Source organism: Mobula birostris, chromosome 1 (assembly GCF_030028105.1).
Source record: "Mobula birostris isolate sMobBir1 chromosome 1, sMobBir1.hap1, whole genome shotgun sequence".
Lineage (NCBI taxonomy): Eukaryota > Metazoa > Chordata > Chondrichthyes > Myliobatiformes > Myliobatidae > Mobula > Mobula birostris.
In genome coordinates, this window is record NC_092370.1 from 92,552,032 (window position 1) to 92,579,512 (window position 27,481).

The 27,481-nt window shown below is 41.6% G+C and overlaps 1 protein-coding gene across 3 annotated transcripts in view; it reads left to right on the forward strand.

The window, feature by feature from the left end:
- The window catches only part of lama1 (laminin, alpha 1), a 346,500-nt gene that overhangs the window by 201,359 nt on the left and 117,660 nt on the right, over positions 1-27,481 (forward strand). For all 3 annotated transcript variants that reach the window (XM_072259264.1, XM_072259251.1, XM_072259258.1), the window contains exons 30-35: positions 11,141-11,262; positions 13,348-13,434; positions 13,821-14,014; positions 16,094-16,236; positions 21,991-22,089; positions 27,051-27,162. In XM_072259264.1, the coding sequence (XP_072115365.1) occupies positions 11,141-11,262; positions 13,348-13,434; positions 13,821-14,014; positions 16,094-16,236; positions 21,991-22,089; positions 27,051-27,162 (757 nt within the window). The remainder of the gene's footprint in view (positions 1-11,140; positions 11,263-13,347; positions 13,435-13,820; positions 14,015-16,093; positions 16,237-21,990; positions 22,090-27,050; positions 27,163-27,481) is intronic.

The window sequence follows — 27,481 nt, forward strand, 5'->3', positions numbered from 1 at the left end:
CTCATTTCGCAGGGGAATGGGTGTACCTCTTTGGATACTGTTGAGGGGTGGGGGGAGGGTGGGGGATGAGGTAGCAACCTACCAGGGAGAAGCCACAGTGAGCAAGTCTCTGACATTGAGTCTGGCTCTGTGGCTCAGAAGAGAGGGGGTGCGAAGAGCAGTATAGTACTGATAGGGGATTCCATATTTAGAGAAGCAGAGAGGAGATTTTGTGGATATGAAAAAGAAACCGGGATGGTATTTTGCCTCCCAGGTGCCAGGGTCAGGGACCTCTCAGATCAGGTCCATCAGGAGAAGTTGAAGCCAGAAGTTGTGGTACATACTAGTACCAACTACATAAGTAGGAATTGGGAGGAGCTCCTGAATAGAGAATATAGTGAGTTGGGTAGAAAGCTGAAAAGCAGGGCCTCCAAGGTAGTAATCTCTGAATTGCTGCCTGTGTAACATGCTGGTGAGGGTAATAATAGAATGATTGGGCAAGTGAGTGGATGGCTGAGGAATTGGTGCAGTGGGCAGGGTTTCAGATTTCTGGATCATTGGGATCTCTTCTGGGAGAGTTATGAACTATAGAAAAAGGATGGGTTACACCTGAACCTGAAGGGGATCAATAACCTTGTGGGCAGGTTTGCTAGAGCAGTTAGGGAGGGTTTAAATCAAACTGGCAGGGGGATGGGAACTGGAGTAATAGGGCTGAGGATGGGGCAGTTGGTAAACAAGTAGGTTAAGTGTGTAGTGAAACTGTGATGAAGGCCTGACTAAAATTTCAGTCAGTGTGATGAGTTGAAGTGCAACATATGAGCAAAATCACAAAGGGTGATGGATACAAGACTGAAGGTGATATACTTGAATGGCCATAGTATACAAATAAGGTAAATGATATTATAGCGCAGTTACAAATTAGAAGGTACGTCGTTGTGTGCATCAGCAAATCGTGGATGAAAGAAGATCATAGTTGGGATTATAACATCCAAGGATACACGTTATATTGAAAGAACAGGCAAGTAGGCAGAGGAAGTGGGGTGGCTCTGTTGGTAAAAAGGAAATTAAATCCTTAGAAAGAGATGACATGGATTCGGAAGACATAGAATCCTTGTGGCTAAAGTTAAGAAATTGCAAGGGTAAAAAGACCCTGAAGGGAGTTATTTATATACAGACTTCCAGATAGTAGGAAGGATGTGGAATACAGGTTTCCCCCGCCATCCGAAGGTACAGCATTCCTATGAAACGGTTCGTAAGCTGGAATGTCGTAAAGCAAAGAAGCAATTACCATTTATTTATATGAGAAAATTTTGTGAGCATTCGCAGACCCAAAAATAACCTACCAAATCATGCCAAATAGCACATAAAACCTAAAATAACAGTTACATATAGTAAAAGCAGGAATGATATGATAAATGCACAGCCTGTATAAAGTAGAAATACTTTCCCACAATTATTGCCGGCACTGTTCTCCGTAGCGAAAATCTCATGCAAGCGCTGTTGGCAAAAACACTCTCCAGTAACCTTTAAGCTATGAAGCTGCCAAATCATACCAAATAACGCATAAAAATACACAGCCTATATAAAGTAGAAATAATGTATGTACAGTGTAGTATCACTTATGGGAATCAGGAAGACAGCTTGCCGAGCACACTGATGATGGTGTGTTAGGCTGAGTCATCAGAGTTTGGGTGGTGCAGTGTCCCCACCCTCCGGGCCGCTGACTGATATTGATCCGCGAAGCATGCAGTGGTGCAGCGGTAGCTGGGAGGCACACAGCATATCTTTAAGAAAAAAGCCGAACTAAACATGCTAATTAATTAGGTGCCGCCCAGCACGTAAATGTCAGCCCGGATCAGAGGTGAATCTATCAGTTCTTGGTCATGGGATGCCAAAACCTCTTCAACATCATCTTTGTCATCTTCCACTAGGCAAACTCACTTTGTCCTTATTTTGTTCTCCACGATTGAAACACTTAATTATGTCTAGTTATACGCTAAGTGTAACACCCTTACGAGCTCTTTTAGGCTTTTCCAATACTTTAGAGCTCACCTTGCAAACGGCTGCTCACAGGCACGTGTTTAAGCAATGCCGGCGAGAATGCAGTTCCGAATCCGGGGGAGAGCGGCTGCTCGGGGCACGCGCGGCCTTTTATCGTGTGCTGCCTTTCTTTGTAATAGTGAAAACACTTTCTGTTAGCAAAAACAGGGAACTAATGTAGGTCTTTCGTAACAGTGAGGTTTTCTAAAGCGAACGTTCGAAAAGCGGGGGACACCTGTACTAATTACAACGGAAGGTAGAAAAGGTAGATTGGGAAAATCAGGTAGGTGCTGGATCCCAAAAGAGGGAGATGAATTTTTAGAGTATCTTGTGGTTGAGCCTACTTGGGGAAAGGCAACACTGGATTGGGTGTTGCGTGATGAACCAGATTTGATTAGGGGGCTTAAGGTAAAGGAACCTTTAGGAGGTAGTGATCATAATGTGAAAGATTTCACCCTACAGTTTGAGAGAGAGAAGCTAAAGCCGGGTGTATCAATATTATAGTAGAGCAAAAAGGAATTACAGAGGCATGTGAGAAGAGCTGACCAAAGTTGATTGGAAGGAAACTAGCAAGAATGACAGGTGAACAACAATGTCTGGAGTTTCTGGGGACTATTTAGAAAGTACAGGATAGATTACATCCCATGGATGAGGAAGTATTCTAAAGGGAGGATGAGGCAACTGTAGCTGACAAGGGAAGGCAAAGATGAGTAGATAAAGAGAATTTACGTTGGCCAGAGGGTAGTGAATCTAGATTTCTTTGCCACATGTGGCTGTGGAGGCCGGGTAATTGGTTATATTTAAGGCAGAAGTTGATAGGTTTTTGATTAGTCAGGGTGTGAAAAGTTATGGAGTGAAGGCAGGAGAATGAGGTTGAGAGGGAAATGGATCAGCCTTGATGAAATGGCGGAGCAGATTCAATGGGCCAAATGGCCTAATTTTATGGTCTTATGGTCAAAGTCAGCATAAAGGCAAAAAAGAGGGCACACAATGTAGTCAAAAATAGTGGAAAGATAGAGGATTGGGAAATTTACAGAAGGCAACTTAAAGTGCCATAAGGAGAGAAAAAATAAATATGAAGGGAAGCTAGCCAGTAATAGGAAAGAGACTGTCAGGAAGTTTTTTTTTTCAAACATATTAAGAGTAAAAGAGAAGTGAGAGTAGCTGTCAGGCCACTGGAAAATTACACTGGAGAGATAATGGGTAATAAGAAACGGTGGACAAACTTGATAAGGCTTTTGCATTAGTCTTCACTATGGAAGACACTAGCAGTGTGCAAGAAATTTGAGTGTCAAGGGGTAGAAATGAGTGGAGTTGCTACTACTAAGGAGAAGGTGCTAGAGAAGCTGAAAGGTCTGAAGGTAGGTAGGTCACCTGGACCAGATGGACTACACCCCAAGGTTCTGAAAGAGATAGCTGAAGAGATTGTGAATACATTAGTAATAATCTTTGAAGAATCAATAGATTCTGGAATAGTTCCAGAGAACTGGAAAATTGAAAATGTCACTCCACTCCTTAGGAGGGAGTGAGGCAGGAGAAAGAAAATTATGGGCAGTTAGCCTGACTTAAGTGATTGGGAAGTTGTTGGAGTCCATTATTAAAGATGAGGTTTTGCTGTACATAGAAGCACATGAGGAAATGGGCCAAAGTCAGCATGGTTTCTTTACAGGAAAATCTTCCCTGACAAATCTCTTGGAATTCTATGAGGAAATAACAGGCTGGATAAATACTACTTAGATTTAGATTTTTAGGAAGACAAGGCGCCACACATGAGTCAGCATGGTTTCTTTAAGCGAAAATCTTGTCAGTCAAATCTGTTGGAATTCTGAGGAAATGACAGGCAGGATAGGTACTAGCAACACACATCAAATTTGCTGGTGAACGCAGCAGGCAAGGCAGCATCTCTAGGAAGAGGTACAGTCGACGTTTCGGGCTGAGACCCTTCGTCAGGACTAACGGAAGGAAGAGCTAGTAAGAGGTTTGAAAGTGGGAGGGGAGGGGGAGATCCAAAATGATAGGGGAAGACAGGAGGGGGAGGGATGGAGCCAAGAGCTGGACAGATGATTAGCAAAAGGGATATGAGAGGATCATGGGACAGGAGGCCCAGGGAGAAGGAAAAGGGCGAGGGGGGGAAACCCCAGATCCTCTAGATGAGAAAGAATTTTTTTAACCAGAGGATGGTGCTTGCATACATTTTGAGAGGACTAGAATATAAGACAAATGATGTAAAGCTGAGGCTCTGTAAGGCATTGGTCAGACTGCACTTGGAGTATTGTGAGCCGTGTTGGTTCCCATACCTAAGAAAAGATGTCCTGGCCTTGGAGAGTGTCCAGAGGACATTTCCAAGAATGATTCCAGGAATGAAAGGGTTAACATATGAGAAATGTTCAATGGTTTTGGACCTGTACTCGCTGGAGTTCAGAAGAATGAAGGGGAATCTCATTGAAACCTATTAATTATTGAATGGCCTGGATAAAATAGATGTGTGGAGGAAGTTTCCCTTCACAGGAGAGTCTAGGACTACGAGGCACAGCCTCAGAATAGAACAACATCCATTTAGAACGTAGATGAGAAGGAATTTTTTTCACCAGAGGAGTGGAATCCATATGCCATAAATGGCTGTGGAAGCGAAGCCATTGGGTATACTTGAAGTGGAGATTGATAGGTTCTTCCTTAGGTAAAGCATCAAAGGTTATGAGGAGAAGGCAAGAGAATGGGATTCTTTCTTTCTTTATAAATCTTTTTATTGAATAAGTATACAAAAAGGTAAGCCATATAGGCACTAATACACTGTTAAAATATAATAAAATTACAGGAGATATTAATACAAAAAAAATGATACAATGTAATTTAAACATAACGTACCAAGGTAACATAATAGTATACTAATTTTTATATATATATCAATAGAGAAAAGGAAAATAAAACCCCCCAAAAAAACCCACCGTGCAACTAACTAAAAGCAAAGCAAAGCAATGGGCTAACTTGAAACCAAACAGAGTTAAAAAACTTAAAATCACGTCCTCAATCCCGACCTCCATTAAAAACAGTAAAAAAAACAAGAAGGGTATATATTACATTAAATGAAAATATTGAATAAAAGATCTCCAGGTCTGTTCAAATTTAAATGAGGAGTCATAAAGATTGCTTCTAATTTTCTCCAAATTCAAGCATAATATCGTCTGAGAAAACCAAAAAAAGGTAGTTGGAGCATTAAGCTCTTTCCAATGTTGTAAGATACATCTTTTCGCCATTAAAGTAAGAAATGCAATCATTCTACGGGCTGAAGGAGAAAGATTACTGGAAATTTTAGGTAGTCCAAAGATAGCAGTAATAGGGTGAGGAGAGATATCTATATTCAATACCTTGGAGATAATATTAAAAATGTCTCTCCAAAAAGTTTCCAGAGTAGGACAAGACCAAAACATATGAGTTAAAGAGGCTATCTGCCCCGGACATCTATCACAAAAAGGATTAATATGAAAATAAAAGCGAGCTAATTTATCTTTGGACATATGCGCGCTATGAACAACTTTAAATTGAATTAGGGAATGTTTAGCACAGATAGAGGAAGTATTGACTAATTGTAAAATCTGCCCCCAGTCATCCACGGAAATAATAGATCCCAATTCTTGTTCCCAATCTGACCTAATCTTATCAAATGGAGCTTTCCTAAGTTTCATAATAATATTATAAATAATAGCCGATGCACCTTTCTGACGTGGATTAAGGTTAATTATAGTATCTAAAATGTATGTAGGAGGAAGCATTGGAAAGGAAGAAAGTATAGTACTTAGGAAATTTCTAACTTGTAGATATCTAAAAAAAATGTATTCTTGATAAATTATATTTATTAGATAATTGTTCAAAAGACATAAGGGAACCATCTAAAAATAAATCCAAAAACCGTGAAATACTCTTAGTCTTCCAAATTTGAAAAGCACGATCCGTAAAAGAGGGAGGAAAAAATATGTTACCTAAAATAGGAATCGCTAGCCCAAATTGGTTAAGATCAAAAAATTTTCTGAATTGAAACCAAATACGTAAGGTATATTTAACTATTGGGTTAGACACCTGTTTAAGGCGTTTCAAATCAAAAGGAAGAGAGGAACCTAGAATAGAGCCAAGTGTATAGCCCTGAACAGATTGTAATTCCAATGCTACCCATTTAGGAATGGATAGTATATCCTGGTCAAGTAACCAAAATTTCATATGTCGAATATTAATTGCCCAATAATAAAATCTAAAGTTAGGTAATGCTAAGCCTCCATCTCTCTTAGCTTTCTGTAAATGTATTTTACCCAGTCTCGGGTTTTTATTTTGCCAAATAAATGAAGAAATTTTGGAGTCAACTTCATCAAAAAAAGATTTTGGAACAAAAATTGGTAATGCCTGAAATATATATAAAAATTTTGGCAAAAAAAACATCTTAACTGCATTAATATGACCAATCAAAGTTAAATATAAAGGAAACCATTTAGATGAAAGTTGAATAATATGGTCAATTAAGGGTAAAAATTTAATCTTAAATAAATCTTTGTATTTACAAGTAATTTTAATCCCAAGATATGAAAAATAATTATTAATCAATTTAAATGGAAAGTTATGATATAAGGGAAGTTGTTTATTAATCGGGAAAAGTTCACTCTTACTAAGATTTAATTTATAACCTGAAAAGAGACCAAATTGTGCTAATAGCTCTAAAACAGCAGGGATGGATTTTTGGGGATTAGAAATATATAAAAGTAAGTCATCAGCATAGAGTGATATTTTATGGGACTTTAAGCCCCGAGTTATCCCAGTAATATTTGGAGATTCTCGAATGGCGATTGCAAGAGATTCTAATGCAATATCAAATAATAAAGGACTAAGAGGACACCCTTATCGAGTACCTCGAAAAAGAGGGAAAAAAGGTGAGCTTAGAGAGTTAGTACGGACCGAGGCCACAGGAGAATGATATAACAATTTAATCCAGGATATAAATTTTGAGCTAAAATTAAACATTTCAAGCACCTTAAATAAATAAGGCCATTCTACTCTATCAAAAGCTTTCTCAGCATCTAAAGAGATAACACACTCAAGAACATTTTGTGAGGGAGTATAAACAATATTTAACAGTGTGCGAATATTATAAAAAGAGTAACAACCTTTAATAAAAACCCGTTTGGTCTTCCGAAATAATGAAAGGAAGTACTTTTTCTAATCTATTTGCTAATAACTTAGAAAAAACTTTAGAATCAACATTTAATAAAGATATTGGTCTATAAGATGCACATTGAGCAGGATCTTTATCCTTCTTTAATATTAGAGAGATTGACGCTCTATTGAAAGATTCAGGAAGTTTACCAAGTTTTAATGAAGCCTCAAAATCCCTACAGAGCCAAGGGACTAATGAAGGTGCGAAACATTTATAAAATTCTACGGTAAACCCATCAGGGCCAGGAGCTTTCCCCAAATTCATAGAGAAAATAACATTCTTAATCTCATCCGTGGTAATGGGAGTATCTAACATAGAAGACATATCCTGTGAAATCTCAGGGAAGTCTAGATTATCTAAAAAATCATTCATATATTTAGAATCTCGAGGAGACTCTGATTGATATAAGGGCGAATAAAAATCACAGAAAGTTTGATTAATCCCCACATGATCAAGTATCAGTCGGTCATTTTGGTTATAAATCTGATTAATTTGAGATTTAGCATAATTAGACTTCAGTTGATTAGCCAACAGTTTGCCAATTTTGTCACGGTGTACATGAAATTCACTTCTTGTTTTCTTCAATTGGTTTACAATCGAGGACGAAAGTAATAAACTGTGTTCCATTTGAAGTTCAGTTCTTGGTTTATATAACTCCTCAGAAGGAGCTATAACATATTTCTTATCAATTTCCTTAATCTTGTCCACGATTGCCAACTCCTCCTGCTTCAGCTTCTTCCTCAAAGCAGCAGAATACGAGATAATCTGACCACGAATATAAGCTTTAAAAGTATCCCAAAGACTGTTCACAGAAATATCCTCTGTATAGTTAATTGTAAAAAAAAGATCAATCTGTTCATTCATAAAGTTAACAAAGTCCGAGTCCTGAAGCAACTGCAAATTAAAACGCCATTGTCTATTATTTTGTGTATTGGCCTGAATTTTAATAGAAAGCTTAAGTGGAGCATGATCCGAAATGGTTATAGAGTCATAATCACATTTAATCACTGAAGAAATAAGACGAGAATCAATAAAGAAATAATCAATTCTTGAATAGGAATGGTGAACATGTGGAAAAAAAAGAAAAATCTTTTTCCTGAGGTTGCAAAAAACGCCAAATGTCCGTCGACCCAGAATCAGAGAGGAATGAATTAATCAAAGTTGCAGATTTATTAGGTAAGGTCCGTAGAGGAGCCGAACGGTCCAAAGCTGGAGATAAACAGGTATTAAGATCTCCGCCCCAGATCAATGAAAACTCATTCAAATTCGGGAACTGATTGAATAATGATTTATAAAATTCCAGACAGTCCATATTAGGAGCATAAACATTAACCAAAACTACCTTTTTATTAAATAGGAGACCACTAACCAATAGAAATCTACCATTCGGATCAGAAATAATATCATGTTGTATAAAAGTAACTGAGGAGTCTATAAAAATAGAGACGCCTCGAATCTTAGCATTGGAGTTCGAATGAAACTTTTGTTCCTTCCAGAATTTAAAAAAACATAGTCTGTCCCCCCTCCGCACATGGGTCTCTGGTAAAAATAAAATTTGTGCTTTAAGTCTCCGGAACACTTTAAAAACTTTTTTCCTTTTAATAGGATGATTAAGACCATTAGTATTCCAGGAGACAAAATTAATAATAGACTCCATAAACCCTAAAGTCAACCCACAACAAAGGGGATTGACGATAGGCTCAACCCACGAACCCGGAAAGGGAACAGAACAAATAAGAGATACCGGGAAGAAGAACGCAACCAATACTTCAATAATGTACATAGCCCAAGAAGAAAGAAACTAAAACGTGAAGCCCCTCCCACCACCCCCCACCCCATGACCCCAAGGCTAAATCTAACGCAGACCAGCCAGAAAGAAGCAAGCACTAAAACTACCCCCATGACTTCCGGTATACGCTCCCTAAAAAAAGTGTAAATATAAAAAAAGATCAGCTAATTATAAAACAGTAAGAGAATAAAAAAAGGTAACTCAATTAAAACAAACACGTAATATAACTGAGTAAAAGCCAGAAAATATAAAAAAACCGCAAACCCCAAACCCTATAAGTAAACAAAACAAAAAAAAAATGAGATTATTAACATAAACTAGTTATGAAAACCTACAAAACAAAGTAGATTTAAAAAACTACAAAATTTAAGGCCACAAAGGAAATACGTAAAATGACGGTGAGGGAATAACCACCCAGAATCCCCTGGGAAAAAGAAAGGAATGACGCAGTTAAAAAAGAAAGGTTAGCAACCATATTAAATAATCAAAAATAAGCTTTTCTGCCCATATAGGACAAAAAAAAAAATTAAGACTGACAAATTCACAACCTCCGATCAACGGAGATAGTTAAAAATTACGATTAAGATGTTGAAGGTGAAAATTGATCCAGATAACTCTGGGCATCCGATGGAGATTCAAAAAAAACGGAGGGCTCTATCCGACGTACGAATCCTTAGACGTGAGAATGGGATTGAGAAGGGTTATAAATTAGCCATGATGGAATGGCGGGGCAGGTTCGATGGGCTTAGTTCTGCTCCTATGTTTTATGAACTTCATAACCACCTCTCCCTCCATCCCACCCCCTGTGGTATTATGTATACCCTTTTAAAAGAAGAGAGTATACTTCTTAATTTGCCAACTCACCACCCCCCCCACCGAGTGTAAGTTGCACTCAACTAACTAAAAATGTTTTATTTTCCGGTTATAACAAAATGAGATCTAAAGGACATGTTTGTCCTTTAGACATTTTATGGCAACCTGACCTTTTTGGACAGCTAGTTTATCTATTTGATTTAAAGTATCAATTTTAGCTGGATTTATTTTAATATTATTTACAATAAATACCATTTGTTAGTGTTGTATTGATTGCTGTTAAACCCACACAATAATCTCCGGTGAAGTCCTGGTTTAATATGTCTCCCATTTATGAATGGAACATAGCTCAAATCATAACAATTAATTTACCTCCAAAAGATTTCATGTCTGAAGTTATGCTCAGGTATCTTGGATTGGAAAATAATACTTCAGATAGATATACGATCTCTATCAGAGCCAGGTCTCGAATTAAGTTACAAGTATTAAACATTCTTGGCCACAGTTGATGTTCCAAAGTGTGACCATTTGCCGCATATTATTGGCAATAGCATCACCACCCTAACTAAAAGAGACTGAAGTACTTAGGATGGCGTTCACTGCTTGCCTCTCAAGTCCATTTAGATCTGATAATAAATGGAGACATAGCCAGTGACACCCATATTCTGCGAAAGAATAAAGGATAACTTCAGGGGTTCAGAGGTCCGATTGACCGCCTCCAATGGATTAATGTACAACAAATCAACAAAGTCAACTTTTAATGCTTCAGCAGGCAGTAAAGAAACATGACTTCAGTTAAAAATGTTGCAAAGGAAATCCTCAGTGCTGTGAAGAAATAAGCATTTTATTTCTACTTAGAGATTGTTCTTCAGAGCCTAATTGCTTTAGCGTTATCTTGTCAATTCCATTTGGATAATTTTTTGCTTCAGTTACGCTACACTTAATCAACGTACATGGATTATTCCCACCACACAACAACATGGAGGCGTAGTGGTTAGCAGAACGCTTTACAGTACAGGTCACCTGGCTTCAGTTCCTGCTGTTGCATGTAAGGAGTTTGTATGTTCTCCCCGTGACCGCGTGGGTTTCCTTCGGATGCCCCGGTTTCCTCCCACAGTCCAAAGGTGTACCAGTAGGGAGGTTAATTGGTTATTGTAAATTGTCCCGTGATTAGGCTAGGATTAAATCAGGGAATTGCTGGGTAGCGTGGCTCAAAAGTGCCAGAAGGGCCTTTTCCACGCTGTATCTCAATCAATAAATAAGTAAATAAAACCTGCTGAGTGACAACAATCTATTTGTGATTCTCTATTTCTGTAAACCAGGGATGTCGAGACAATACAGCAGGAGATCACTGTGAAGTGTGTGCTTCAGGATATTATGGTAGAGTAAATGGATCTATCAATGACTGCTCACTCTGCGCCTGTCCCAGGCCCCATCTTGGCAGGTAAAGTATGATTACAGGCAAATGCAAGCTGCAGAGGTTGACTTCCTTTACTGAGCAAAAGGAAAGTAATTTCCACAGTGTTTCTCCCACAACACTGTGATACCCACACAAAATGCTGGAGGAACTCAGCAAGTCAGGCAGCATCAATGGTGGTGAATAAACAATCAATGTTTAGGGCCGATACCCCTCTTTAGGACTGGAAAGGAAGGGGACAGATGAAAGGTGGGGAAAGAGAAGGAATGTAAGCTGGCTGGTGATAGGTGAGACCCAGGTGAGGGGGAAGGTGGGTGGTGAGGGAGTATCTTGAGGTAAGAATCTGGGACAGGATTGGTGGAAGAGACAAATTGCTGAAGAATAATGAATCTGACAGGAGAGGACTGTAGACCAAGGAAGAAAGGGAAGGAGGGGAACTAGAGGGAGGCAGTAGAGGAGGCCATGGGCAGACATGTCAGATTGGAAATGGGAAGCTGAATTGAAATGGGAGCCACCAGAAAATCTTGCTATTTGTGGCAGTCCAAGCGCAGGTGCTTGATAGAGTGGTCCCCCAACCTGTGCCGGGTCTCACCAATGTAGAGGAGGCTGGATCAAGAGCACCAGCTACAATAGATAACCCCCACAGATTTGCAGGTGAAGTGTCACCTCACCACCTCACCCATTTCAATTTGACTTCCCTTTATTTCTTTGGCTCTTGAACCTACCCCCTCCCAGCTTCTTACTTCATCCCCCCCTCCCCACCCGTCACCCTTTCCCCTCACCTATTCTCACTTGTCACCTGCTAGCTTGTACTCCTTCCCCTCCCTCTGCCTTCCTATTCTGGCTTCTGCTGTCCTTCCTTTCCAGTCCTGATGAATGGTATCAGCCCAAAACACCGACGGTTTATTCCCCTCCAAAGGCACTGCCTCCAGCATTTTGTGTGTGTTGCTCAAGACTTCCAGCATCTGCAGAGTCTGTTGTGTTTACAACACTGTGATAACTGGATGTGATGGGGAAGTACAAAGGAAGAGCTGAGGCATTAAGTTTGGTCCTGACTGAACCACCAACAGAATCAGTCAGGGTGCAGATCTAGCCCGCTAGTTTGCAATCCTTTCTAATGAAGTTATATACACAAGCACCTTTGTGCTGAATTTAACAGATAAAGTTGTCAAAAGCAAGACATTATTTCAAATAAATTGAAACAGGCAGCACAGCAACACAGCTACATTGCCCTGGATTTGATCCTGATCTGTGAGGCATTTCCATGTTCTCCCTGTGACTTTGTGGGCTTCCTGCTGGTGCTCTGGTTTCCTCTCATGTACCAAAGACATGTAGGTCGATAGGTTGATCAGCCAAAGTAAATTGCCCCCTCTTTGTGTGAGTGGAAGAATCTACAGGGGGTTGATGGAATAGAAAATAGGATTGGTGTAGATGAGCGCTTGCTGGTAGTGTAAACTCAGTAGGCTGAAGGGCCTGTTTCTCTGATGCATGACTTTCAGAGATTTTAAATGTTTTACTGAGATCCACATCCACCTGTGGTGCTTTTTAGAAAGAAGTAAGCTCAAATTGGTCGAGTTTTCACAGCTCGCTTTTTAAATCCTGCTGAGTTTTTGCACCGAATTCCCTTCCTTGATTAAGTTACTTCAGTTCATCAGTATCAGAATCAAACACTCAAGTCAGCTAGACTGTCTGTTTGATTTGGTTAATCAAAGGGATTTCAATTTTAAGTTATCTCTTAATTGTAAATTTAGTGTGGTTATTTTACATGTAATAATGTAAAACATATTGACAGGTGGTATCAACTTTCAACGGAACACTCAGCATTCCAGCCGAGTAACTTCATTGTAATGATTTTGTCTTGAGCAGCTGAAACGGTGCTACCCATTATTATCCCATCATATAATTTAACCTCCCCCCGCTCCCCAGTAGTTTCTTGGTCCCAGTACTGAGATATTTATTACGAGCAACAGAATTCCATGCGTCCCAAATCCACTTCCAGCCAAGATACTTCCAGTTTGCATTTGAGTTGTTCACCAAGGGACTTCAATTCCCATGAACACGTGGCATCTACTTGGCCTTAACATAATTTTCCTCTATCCCATTTCTCTCCAGCTTTAGCCCCACGTGCGTGTTAGAAGGTGTGAGTGATTTCCGCTGTAATGCCTGCCTGCCTGGCTATGAAGGACAGTACTGTGAAAGGTTGGTTTTATTGTTACTGTGCAGCTTGGAGCTTGTTTAGTTGTGGGGTGACAGGTTTATCAAGAGTATAAATCAACTGTACAATTTTAAGATGAAAATGGCTTGTATTAATCAGTGTGCAGCAACAAGCAGTATTATTTAATGAGAAAATCTGAACCTAGTCAGCACATTTGGTTTTATGATGTTCATGCAAAATGTAAATTCATTCAGAATTACGTTCAATTAAGGAACTAGGGTAAGTCTTGGTTACATCAATACACTCATTTTAATATGTGGGTGTTCTGCTACCAAGTTTTGTAAACTCTGAAAAATACTTTGGAAATCAGAAAAGTGGTATTAAATACCAGTGTTTTCCTCAATAATTACTTATCCCTCCATGTCTCCAGATGTGCTCCTGGTCACTATGGTAACCCACGTGCTTCAGATGGGAAGTGTCATAAATGTGAATGTAATCCAAGTGGTTCCATCCATAATAACTGTGATTCTCTCCTGGGCCATTGCATTTGCAAATTGGGTGTTACGGGTCGTCTCTGTGATCAGTGTGAACGTAAGCATGTGCTGGTGGAAACTGAATGCATATGTAAGTATCCCTTCTTAAACTGCCTGCTTTCTCTATAATTTGCTTTACAGAATTTTAAAGGGAAGCATTTTATTGATTTTCTGAATGATGATTCAGCTCAGAACATTTTTAAGAGTGGATTTAATCACAGGCCTTTCCAAATTAAAACTAAAATTACCTGCTTTGCATTTGAACCAATCAGATGGCTGAGGTTCTCAGTGCTCTGGTACTTAATCTCAGCCATGGAAGCAATTGCTTCAATGTCTCTGATAGAGGAAGGAGGTCAATGTTCTTTCTTCTTACCCTTACTGAATGGTTGTGTGTTTGTCGTGAGCATGAAGGAGGTTTACTCCTGAGTCAGTGATTCATCTGAGCACTTACTTGATCCTTACAGCTATCAGAACTTTCAAGGCTGTGTGCAAGGGACAGTGACGAGAAACAAGGCACTTGGGATATTGATCTGTAATGAACCGCAACCACATTTTGCCACAGTGTTCGTAATGTGGCTCTATTCATTTGTACGGCACCAACTATACGGTTGCTGCCAGGCAGTGACGCCTGTTTTGTGCAACTGCTTAGTTCCAGTTCAAGCTGAGAAGTGTCAATTAACAATAGTTTATCTCTTTATGTGTCCATGGCAGGACATGAAAATCACTCTATGAGGCAGCGGTTCTGTTAGCTGTGCCATCTTGGCTTCTTTGAAGAGGTGGCACAACTAACAGAACTGCTGCCTCACAGCCTCAGAGACCTGGGTTCAAAGCTGACCTCCGGTGCTGTCTGTGATGATGTTGCATTTTCTTGTGGGTTTTCCCTGGCTGTTCCTGGTTCCTCCCACATCCCAAAGATGTATAATTGGCCTCTGTAAATTTCCTCTAGTGTCTAGGTGAGTGGTAGAATCTGGCAAGAATGTGGGGAGAATAAAAATGATGGTTAGTGCAGATTTGCTGGACAACCTGATGGAAGTAGACAACCTCTTTCTTATGGAGACAGATAGTACATAATTGAGTGGAGGAGGCCGCTTCTATTGAAACAAAAAAGAAAATCATGAGACATGTGCAGTGGTTAGCTAATCATGTGGTGCATTTTGTATTAACACCCAGAGTCATAAGTAACCTCATGTTTGATTATAGTTTGAATCTTGCCCTGAGAGTCGCACATTGAACTCCAAAGCCTGAAAGGCAAGTCGGTCTACTTTCAAAGAAACTTTTCAATCCTTTGCATGGGAGCATTTTGAAAGAAATCCACCATTCCGTGTTATTTAAGTGGATGTAGCAATTGGGGCCATGAGCTCAGAGTTAACTTGCCTAGGGAGAATGAGTCAGTTTTGAAACTTGCAGGTTTTATTTACTTCCAATCCTGCTCAGCCCGCAAGTTAATGAAGAGCACAGGGAGCTGCCCATCCCAAACTTTACATATTCAAATAAAGCATGTTTGGATAAATTAGGGCTTTTAAGTCTGAAAATGGAAACACCAAATAACAGTAATTTACATAAGATAGCTTTGTGTTCAGATTACAACCACTTAACATTTTTCTTTAGAGGAGAAAGTTGCAGATCTACTATTACTTATTTATTTGCAGTAGGTGGCGGAGGCAGAAGAGTAGGATCTAAAAGTTAACATAAGGACTATATGTTCCTTTCAAATACATCAAGTAAAATTTAGCTGGAAATGAAGACAAGTGAAGATACTTAGAAAGGAAGTGGGGCTCACCAGTGAAAATCATCTAAAATATGGACAGAAAGGCACAGAATAAGGATGTAAAGGGCCCACAATCATGACTTGATTAAAATACAAGTGCTGAAAGGGCAGAGAAAGATTGTTGGTGCAAATTCCTGGTTCTGGATGAAATAGTGATGATTAATAATGAGCATTGCTTCCAGAATATCATGGATTGTTTAGTCATTCTGTAGGTATCTGAATGCTGGGATTACAAAGGTGGGAGGGGTCCAGTAGAATATACAGGTGCAGTTTTACAAATGGAAGTTAAGATTCTTCTTAAATATTTTTATTGATAAAGCAGCAAAATCATTGTAATAGTGTTTTCCATTTCTTGAATGAAGAACACTTTGTTTCTCACATTTCACATTCTTCACTCCTCAGCTTGTGATGATGAATGTACAGGGCTTCTGCTGTTTGACCTCGACAACCTGGAAGCCAGTTTGATGGCAATTAACTTCACAGGGTTTGACCTAGCTCCTTATAATCTCATCTCCGCCATTGAAAACATCACTGAGAAATACAAGGTGAGATATTTAAAAATGACTTCCATATGGCTTGAGCGAGAGCTGCTTGCAGCACATTAACATGGAGGTCATAGAAATATCGAAAGTCGGGGTGGGAGTAGACCAGTTAGTCCTTTCACCATTCAATGTGGTCATACCTGATCATTCAGTTTTGCTGCCTTAACTGCCTTGGTAGACATTTTTATTGATGCCAAACAAAATCCAGATCATTGAACCTTCCTTTTTTTTAATCTGTTGCTATTCAAATAATAATATATCTTCCAATTACTTGGTCAAGCTGGATAACATCACATTTATCCACATTATATCACAACTGCCGTGCATTTGAACCCTCACTTAACTTCTCCAGATCACTCTGAATCCCCCCTTCCTTCCATCTCACAGCTCGCACTCCCATCCAGCTACATGCTGTTTGCAAATTTGGAGATATTATTTTTAATTCTCTCATGTAAATTACTACAGTGCTGTGGTCAATCAGCAAACGTCTTCCTGATGCAGGGCCTCAACCCAAAATGTTGACAGTTCCTTTCCCCCGCAGATGCTGCCCAACCTACTGAGTTCCTTCAGCAACACACCCAAACTGCTGGAGGACCTCAGCAGGCCGGGCAGCAGCTGTAGAAAAAAGTACAGTTGACATTTCGGGCCGGGACCCTCTGGCAAGACTGGAGGGAAAAATGATGAGGAGTAGATTAAAAGGTGAGGGAGGGGGGTGAGAAACACAAGGTGATAGGTGAAACTGGGTGGGGGGGGGTAGGTAAGTAACTGGGAAGTTGTTTCTTCAGACTTACTCTGTCACTCAGTATCATTGTGGCTAATCTTTTGTGCTAGTTTCCCATGGCCCTCAATTCCCCAACTTTCTAAAGTACATCACATGCTGCAGGTGTTGGTGATGGTGCCACACGCATGGGCTGACCTCATGGGCTGACCTCATCTCCAACATGTAAAATTTATTTCCACAAATCTTTGCGTGCTTTTGCAATGCAAATGCCACGTTCATTGGGTCAAATTGTGCCTCTCAGAAAATGTGATTGTCCTGTTCTAAATGAGGTGTACGTAGAGTGTAGTCATTTGCCATAGAACCCTTAGCACAGTGAACAAAGAATGGTACAGAACAGGAACAGGCCCTTCAGTGCACCTCGATCAAACCTGAAAACAGCATCTGCCCTTACCCCTCTGTTCCCCTCTTTGGTGTTGCTGAGTAGGTTGCCCTTAGTTGTGCTTGAAGTTGAGTCTCCTCAGGTCAAGCCTGCACAGGTGTCATCTGCGTAGGTGTGTACCTTCACTCTTTGGAAGGGGTGGGGGGGGAGCTGCAGGAGAAGGACTGTGGGTAGAGCAGGGAGGGGAAAATGTGGAAAGGGGAGTGAATGGAGGAGTGAGGGGAGGATGAGTGAGTGGAGTAAGGAGTGAAGCAGTGAGGGAGGAGGGTAGTGGGAATCAGAGGGGAGAGGCTATGAATGGAGGAGGAGTGGGTTGGTGGAGTTGAGAGTGAGTTGAGGGGAGGAGGGAGGGGGAAGTAAGTGAAGCAGAAGGAAGGTAGAAGATGGAGCAGCAAGAGCTATAGGACTTAAATTGTTTCATGTGATTATAGATATAAATGTCTGGTTACATGGGGTTAAAGCAAAACATCTTTCTCTTGATGAGCACTTACATTGTAACTCTGGCCCTTCTCACCAAAATGTTGTGCACCACTGGTTTAGATGCAATGCACAGCGACATCCACAAATTGTTAATGTTTATATAGTATTGCAACCTGTAATTACAGAAGATCTCCTTGTTTGACTTATACAACAACGCAACAGGTTCAGCCAATGAGTTAAAAATTGGCCAGCCTTTACACATTTCTGCACTAATTTACATGTAAATAAAATAAACTTGTATGTTTCTTTTCTACTTTTAACAAAGACACATTAATGATATACTCAGATGACCACTTAAAGGCTGTGGGATTAACAACATAGTCATAGATAGACACAGTATGGAAACAAGCCCTTCAGCCGGAGTCCATACTAGCCACTACACTGCCACCCCAACCCATTTGATTTTCTTCATATTCCTTATCAGATTCTACCCCTCACACAGACAATTACAGTGGATCTGGGAGAGTGTCGTGGGGAAACTCATGTGACTACAGGGAGAACATACAAACTCAACATGTAGTGGGGCTGGCATAGTGTTCTGGATAGTCTAATGCTTATTTCACTGGACAGACACGGAGAGTCTTAAGTTCAAGGCCTACCTTGCAGTTTATTAAATTCAAGTGCATTTAGTTCAAGTTTAAGTGGTCAGCATGACCATGCATAGCCAGGGTATAAAAGCCATGAAAATGAGCTTTTTGCGACAGCAGCAGCACAGTAGAAACATGGCAAACAAATTAGCATAATATAATTAGCATAAATTCACACTAATATAAATTAGACATAATTTGGTTAGAAAAAACATACAGGTTTGTTCAAAAATCTGAAGCACTGGGGAAGAAGTTAACTTTGAACCTTGAAGAGTGGGTCATTTAAATAAATCTGGGATAAACAATTATTACCAGTAAAACTGCTGCGTGTTTGTAAGTGGTAAGAGAGCTGATCTACCATTTTCATCCCATCGGTCCTTTGTGTGAGTCCAGACCCATGGATGTTGCAGATTTGTGACAGCCTCCTCAGTATAGGGGCAATTGGAATTGACCTTGCTTCCCAGTTCTGCCATTGGTGCCCACGTCACACATGAGAAAGCTGTTAGAATGGGAAGATTCATGACTAGTCTAGCAATGGTGAAATGCCATAAACGAACCATTCTTCAATGACTATCTGCCGAACTACATCCCTTGAAGTATTGACACAGCAGCTATTAACACTTAGAAAACACTGATTAATGAAATTTGGAAATAATTGATATTTCTATTAATATTTCTATGAGTAGTTGTCAGTGTCCAATTATTAATAACATGCATCCTTTCAAAGTAAAGATGATGGAATTGCAATAAATAATTATTTATCCTGGAGAGGACTCTCACAATGCTGTTGTAGAATAGGTGGTAAGTCCTATAGATAGACTTGGCCACGAGTTATCAGTTCTCTAGGTGTTAAATGAGACAGAGGCTTTCTGGCAAAGGCAGCAGTTTTCACCTGGAGCCGATACCACAACTGCTGAAGTCAGTTAATGTGGAACAGCTGCAGCCTTGGTCTTGAGCTTGTTGAATGCTCAAGGAGACCACAACAAGAGATTTGCTAATGCCATCTTGTATCTTGGTACCCAAATTTTCAACCTGTTATGGAAATAAGTGAACTCAACTTGGAGGTAACATTTATAGTTGCATTTTTTTTTTCAGTGCAGCACTGCTGGCAAGAATTTTCAAAGTAAGGTGCGTTGTAAAGTAAACAGGGTTTAGTGAACTAAAGTTGAAAATACTTTGCTACCAGTAACTGAGAGCCCTTTAAATTTGCATTACCGGAAAACAGTTCTAGAAACACTGGGCACTAGAGTCCAGTGGAAGACAGAGTCACTGAAATTGAATCTTTATATCTGAAGAGAAGCCAATGGCTGCATGAAATAGTGTAGAAGGAAAAGTACTTGAGTATAGCGGCTCTGTTTAATGGTAGTCCTCTTACCTCAGAGTTAGAATGCTGTAATTTAGGAATTCATTTACTTAGGAGATGTACATTGAAACATAGGGTGAAATGATGTCATTTGCGTGAACAACCAACACAACCTAACATTAGCTGGGCTAGCCCGTAAGTGTTGTCGCACAATCCAGAGCCAACATAGCGTGCCCACAATGAACAACACAGAGCAAAACTGAATACAACAAGTAACAAAACGAGAGCAGCAAAACAAGCCTTGTTTCCCCTCCTTCCCCCCCACTATACACAAACACGGTCCTTCAACCCCAGTGAATGCATTCCGCAAATATTCCACTGGCTGGAAAGCACCTTGACACACCCTGTGAACATGAGCTGCTGTACTTTAACTGATGATAATTATGTACCTCATAGCTTAGTGTTTAGATAATAGGACCCACTCACCAGTTCTTGATTTGAATTCTGATGTAACTAGGTGAAAATGTGATGGTAAATGTTGCATTTTCGATAAATCGTTTTAAATCACAATGGTGCTACTAATGTTTAGCCTTTGAAACAGAACAGTATTTTTCCCTTTTCCATCTTCTTTATATATTGCCGCGCTTTCCTGGCAACTGGAATATACTTGTCAACATGACAATTATCAAGTGCCTAGCCTTCTTGTGTCAGCATCTTCAGTGAACGCTAGTGACCTATTCAACTATAGTACCTGCCCCTTCAGTGATATTATGAAAATTTAGCTGCAGGATGGGAGGGGAGAGGTCAGGTCATTGTTCATAGTGAGGCAATGCAGAAGGAGACCTCTGATTGCTGCTTTCTTTTCTTAGCAACTTGAAGGTGCAAAGTGAAATCATGTGGAACTGAATTTGTGTATCAGCAGGCTCAAGGACAGCTTGTCAACCACTGTTAGGTTATTAAATGGTCCCCAGAACCATAAGATGCACTCTCGATCTCACATTCTACCTCGTGATCTATATGGATGGCATGCAAAACAAAGTTTTTCACTGTACCTCACTACATATAACAGTAATATTAAACCAGAACCATAATAAATGTAAAAGAAAAATCACATTCAGCTAGAATAGCAATTATGCAATGACAAATTGGAATGCTAATATTGATTTTTGTCTTACAGTTGCTGTCCGAAATGTTGAATATTTACTGTTCTGTGCTTCAAATTTCCAGAATATGTAAATTTTTAAAATAGTAGAGACTGGAAATGCTGGAAACCTGGAGCAACACACAAAATGCTGGATGAACTCAGCAGGTCAGGCAGCATCTGTGGAGGGAAATAGTCGACATTTCAAGATGAGACTCTTCATCGGCATTGGAAAGAAAGGGGAGAGATAGCCTGCATAACGGGGTGGGGGGAGGGATGGAGGAAGAGCTGGCAGGTGACAGATCCAGGTGAGGGGAGGGGGCGAGAGTCAGCTGAGGAAGGAGAAAGTAGAAGTGATGGAAAAGGAATGACTTTTAAGGAAGGGGGAGAGTAGAAGTGGTCTATACATTTGGAGGTGATAGACAGCAGTGAGAAAGGGCTGAAGAAGATGGAATACAATAGGAGAGGACAATGCACCATGGAATGTGTGGGTGATATGCAGATCGAGATGGTGGGGGAGGAGAAAAAGAAGGGTAGGATAAGGGAAAAAAATGGGTGGGGGGCAACAAAGGAGAGTGATTACCAGAAGTTAGAGAAGTCAATGTCCATGCCTTTGCTATTGTGAACTACTAGGATTAGTAGAAAGAAACTATTTCTGCTGGCTCTCAAGTTCTGGATCATAGATTAGTGAGTCGATTTTGAGCCCGTCATCTTAGTAATTAAATTGGAATGATTTCAACATGTGAAAGGTGGCAGAAAATTACAGTCCTTTTGCGCAGAAGTCAGTTGATATTGGATCAATGATTAATTTGATACATTTTGCTAACAAAAGGATTCAGGAGCATGAAGGAAAGTTAAGTATATGGAGTTAAATCTTATATTTGGCCACGATCATATTAGCAGGCAAAATAGGCTTGAGTTGCGTTTATCCTGACAGATTTTCTTTCATCAGTGGAGAACGTGGAATGTTGGATTTACATTATATTCATTAGCATGAATAATTTGTCAAAACCTTAAATAGTTAATTAATATAGCTTAATGGGTTAAACAGCTCCAAAGATGATTGAGTTTTTGGTTTTCTTGTAGATTACCTTGGCACCGGAAAGAAAGACCAGTGCCGCAATCATGCAGGCAGAGGGACAGGTATCTACATTAGCTTCCGACATCCATCATTTACAGCAGAAGGTAGGCCAAATCCTTGTCTCCTTCTCAGTTAAAGTTGCAAAATTTCACTGAACAAAGGATATTCATCTAGAAATTCATCTTTGGTTAGTTGAACTTGTCATTTTGTATAGTGGCAGTCGGGTGTTTTGTTTTGTTTCTGGAATCCAGTGAACTTTGGTGGATCCAGTTATCTGCATACTGATGAATGAGGATGTATTTCTAAGCAATTTAATCTGTCTATATTTATTAGACTGCTTATTTCCTACTTGGGCATCCCATGAGAATAACAGCCTGTATTTGATGTACAGAGGGATCTTAGGGTCCAAGCTTCTGCAGCTTACTGACAGCAGAAAGGGTGATAAAATACACATCGACAGACTGGTAAAGAAGAGCTATGGCATGCTTGCATCATTTGTCAGGGCTTTGAGTGTGAGAGTCAGGAAATCACATTGCAATTATACAAAACTTCACTTTGGTGGTACTTGGAGTTTTGCGTTCAATTCTGGTGGCTCCTTTACAGGGAGGATATAGGTGAAGAAGTAGCTGCATGTTTTAGGGGGTATGAACTATAAGGAAAAGTTACACAAACTTAGATTGCTTTCTCTGGAGCGTCGGAGACTGAAGGGAGGCCTGATGGAAGTTTTGAAAATTATGAGAGGCATAGTTAAAATAGAGAGCTAGAAACTATTTTGCAAGGTAGAAATGTCAGATACTAGAGCAACACACATCAAAGTTGCTGGTGAACGCAGCAGGCCAGACAGCATCTGTAGGAAGAGACACAGTCGACGTTTCAGGCCGAGACCCTTCGTCAGGACTAACTGAAGGAAGAGCTAGTAAGAGATTTGAAAGTGGGAGGGGGAGGGGGGGATCCAAAATGATAGGGGAAGACAGGAGGGGCAGGGATGGAGCCAAGAGCTGGACAGGTGATTGGCAAAAGGGATATGAGAGGATCATGGGACAGGAGATCCAGGGAGAAGCAAAAGGGGGAGGGGGGGAAAACTCAGAGGATGGGCAAGGGGTATAGTCAGAGGGACAGAGGGAGAAAAAGGAGAGAGAGAAAGAATGTGTGTGTATAAATAAATAACAAATGGGGTACGAGGGGGAGATGGGGCATTAGCGGAAGTTAGAGAAGTCAATGTTCATGCCATCAGGTTGGAGGCTACCCAGACGGAATATACGGTGTTGTTCCTCCAACCTGAGTGTGGCTTCATCTTTACAGTAGAGGAGGCCGTGGATAGACATATCAGAATGGGAATGGGACGTGGAATTAAAATGTGTGGCCACTGGGAGATCCTGCTTTCTCTGGCAGACAGAGCGTAGGTGTTCAGCAAAACGATCTCCCAGTCTGCGTTGGGTCTCGCTAATATATAGAAGGCCACATCAGGAGCACCAGACTCAGTATATCACCCCAGCCGACTCACAGGTGAAGTGTCGCCTCACCTGGAAGGACTGTCTGGGGCCCTGAATGGTGGTAAGGGAGGAAGTGTAAGGGCATGTGTAGCACTTGTTCCGCTTACAAGGATAAGTGCCAGGAGGGAGATCAGTGGGGAGGGATCGGCGCGACGAATGGACAAGGGAGTCGCGTAGGGAGTGATCCCTGCGGAAAGCAGATGGGGGGGAGAGAAAGATGTGCTTAGTGGTGGGATCCCGTTGGAGGTGGCGGAAGTTACGGTGAATAATATGTTGGACCCAGAGGCTGGTGGGGTGGTAGTTGAGAACCAGGGGAACCCTATTCCTAGTGGGGTGATGGGAGGATGGAGTGAGAGCAGAAGTGCGTGAAATGGGGTAGATGCGTTTGAGAGCAGAGTTGATGGTGGAGGAAGGGAAGTCCCTTTCTTTAAAAAAGGAGGACATCTCCCTCGTCCTGGAATGAAAAGCCTCATCCTGAGAGCAGATGCGGCAGAGACGGAGGAATTGCGAGTCCCTTCCACCCCCACCGACGACCACTTCTCCCATCTTCAACCCTCCTCCTCTTCATGGACACCCCACTCTGGTCTTCTGCCTGTTCTGGATCTCTTTATTGCTAACTGCCGACGGGACATCAACCGTCTCGACTTCACTGCACCTTGTTCCCATTCCAACCTTACTCCTTCCGAACGCTCTGCTCTCCACTCTCTCCGCACTAATCCTAACCTTACTATTAACCGGCCGATAATGGGGGGTGCTGTTGTAGTCTGGCGTACTGACCGCTACCTTGCCAAGGCACAGCGACAACTCGCGGATACCTCCTCTTATTTACCCCTCGATCGTGACCCCACTAAGGAGCACCAGGCCATTGTCTCCCACACCATCACCAACCTTATAGTTCCCACACCTCGCACTTCCCGTTTCTACCTCCTACCCAAGATCCACAAACCTGCCTGTCCTGGCCGACCTATTGTCTCAGCTTGCTCCTGCCCCACCGAACTCGTTTCTGTATACCTTGACACGGTTTTATCTCCCCTTGTTCAATCCCTTCCTACCTATGTTCGTGACACTTCTCACGCTCCTAAACTCGATGATTTTAAGTTCCCTGGCCCCCACCGCTTTATTTTCACCATGGATGTCCAATCCCTATATACTTCCATCCGCCATTAGGAAGGCCTCAAAGCTCTCCGCTTCTTTTTGGATTCCAGACCTAATCAGTTCCCCTCTACCACTTCTCTGCTCCGTCTAGCGGAATTAGTCCTTACTCTTAATAATTTCTCCTTTGGCTCCTCCCACTTCCTCCAAACTAAAGGTGTAGCTATGGGCACCCGTATAGGTCCTAGCTATGCCTGTCTTTTTGTTAGCTTTGTGGAACGATCTATGTTCCAAACCTATTCTGGTATCTGCCCCCCACTTTTTCTTCGCTACATTGAGGACTGCATTGGCGCTGCTTCCTGCACGCATGCTGAGCTCATTGACTTCATTAACTTTGCCTCCAACTTTCACCCTGCCCTCAAGTTTACCTGGTCCATTTCTGATACCACCCTCCCCTTTCTAGATCTTTCTGTCTCTGTCTCTGGAGACAGCTTATCCACTGATGTCTACTATAAACCTACTGACTCTCACAGCTATCTGGACTATTCCTCTTCTCACCCTGTCTCTTGCAAAAATGCCATCCCCTTCTCGCAATTCCTCCATCTCCACCGCATCTGCTCTCAGGATGAGGCTTTTCATTCCAGGACGAGGGAGATGTCCTTTTTTAAAGAAAGGGGCTTCCCTTCCTCCACCATCAACTCTGCTCTCAAATGCATCTACCCCATTTCACGCACATCTGCTCTCACTCCATCCTCCCGCCACCCCACTAGGAATAGGGTTCCCCTGGTTCTCAACTACCACCCCACCAGCCTCTGGGTCCAATATATTATTCTCCGTAACTTCCGCCACCTCCAACGGGATCCCACCACTAAGCACATCTTTCCCTCCCCCCCTCTCTCTGCTTTCCACAGGGATCGCTCCCTACGCGACTCCCTTGTCCATTCGTCGCGCCGATCCCTCCCCACTGATCTCCCTCCTGGCACTTATCCTTGTAAGCTGAACAAGTGCTACACATGCCCTTACACTCCCTCCCTTATCACCATTCAGGGCCCCAGACAGTCCTTCCAGGTGAGGCGACACTTCACCTATGAGTCGGCTGGGGTGATATACTGCGTCCGGTGCTCCCGATGTGGCCTTATATATATTGGCGAGACCCGACGCAGACTGGGAGATTGTTTTGCTGAACATTTATGCTCTGTCTGCCAGAGAAAGCAGGATCTCCCAGTGGCCACACATTTTAATTCCACGTCCCATTCCCATTCTGATATGTCTATCCACGGCCTCCTTTACTGTAAAGATGAAGCCACACTCAAGCTGGAGGAACAACACCTTATATTCCATCTGGGTAGCCTCCAACCTGATGGCATGAACATTGACTTCTCTAACTTCTGCTAATGCCCCACCTCCCCCTCGTACCCCATCCGTTATTTATATACACACATTCTTTCTCTCTCTGTCTCCTTTTTCTCCCTCTGTCCCTCTGACTATACCCCGTGCCCATCCTCTGAGTTTTTTCCCCCCTCCCCCTTTTCTTTCTCCCTGGGCCTCCTGTCCCATGATCCTCTTGTATCCCTTTTGCCAATCACCTGTCCAGCTCTTGGCTCCATCCCTCCCCCTCCTGCCTTCTCCTATCATTTTGTATCTTTCCCTCCCCCTCCCCCTCCCTCTTTCAAATCTCTTACTAGCTCTTCCTTCAGTGACAAAGGGTCTCGGCCCGAATCATCGACTGTACCTCTTCCTAGAGATGCTGCCTGGCCTGCTGCGTTCACCAGCAACTTTGATGTGTGTTGCTTGAATTTCCAGCATCTGCAGAATTCCTCGTGTTTAAGATACTAGAGGACATGCATTTAAGGAGTGAGTTTAACGGAGATGTGAGGGTTAAATTTTTTAAACAAGCGCGGTGGGTACCTGCAATGGGCAGCAGGGATCATGATGGAAACAGATACAATGGTGGTCATTGGGTGTCAATGAGACACAAGAATGGACAGGGAATGGAGGGATATGGGTTATGTACAGGCAGAAGAGACTTTGTTTAATCAGAATCAGAGTGTAAGGCACAGATTAATTTTCCTTGTGTAGCAGGACCATTCAGGAATGGCATAGTGGCATGGCTGGTAGGGCTGCCACCAGGGACATTCCTGATTTTAGGTAGGGTCTATGTGGAGTTTCCCCATTCACCCGGTGGCCGTGCGTGTGCCCTCCAGGCACTGCATCCAATGAAATGTGGATTGGTGGGTTAATTTGCCACTATAAAACAAGCCAAGGTGAGGGTTAGAATCTGGGAGGAGTACGGGGATGAATTTTAAAAATGGGCAGATGGTCACACAGACGTGGTGAACCAAGGGGCTTATTTCCAAGGGCATATGAGTCTATGTCTTTACTTTTGTTGCTACATCCGTGCAAGTGTGTTCTCTCCTGTTTTTGACTCCATGGGACAAGCATTAGCAGAAATGTAAAATGTGACACATTTTCTATGCCAGGTCACTCACTACCTTGGATATGGGCAGACCTTGAATAGGGCTGTGGGGAGAACAGTAACCAGGACTCTGGAGCTTGAAGCATATGTAAATGAAACTTCAAAATCTATAAAAGGTATGCCCTGTACATCATTCATTGATAGTTTGGGGAATTAATGAAAACTCAAACCAGTTTCACAGTTTTTGTCTGCTTAAAATAATGTCAGGTTCTGCCAAATCTATGCAGATATACAAGGTAGAAAGTGCCATCTGCTGTGTGTTCCACAGCATAGTGGGGTTGAAGTACCCTCTTGCTTTACATTACATTGAATCTGAAAGGTTACATCATCAGATAAAGTGAATATCAATATCTGGATAAATAATCAGCATTTCAACCCAAAAGTCTTAAATTTACAACTTTTAGAATGCCAACCTTAATCTCATTTAGTCTTCAA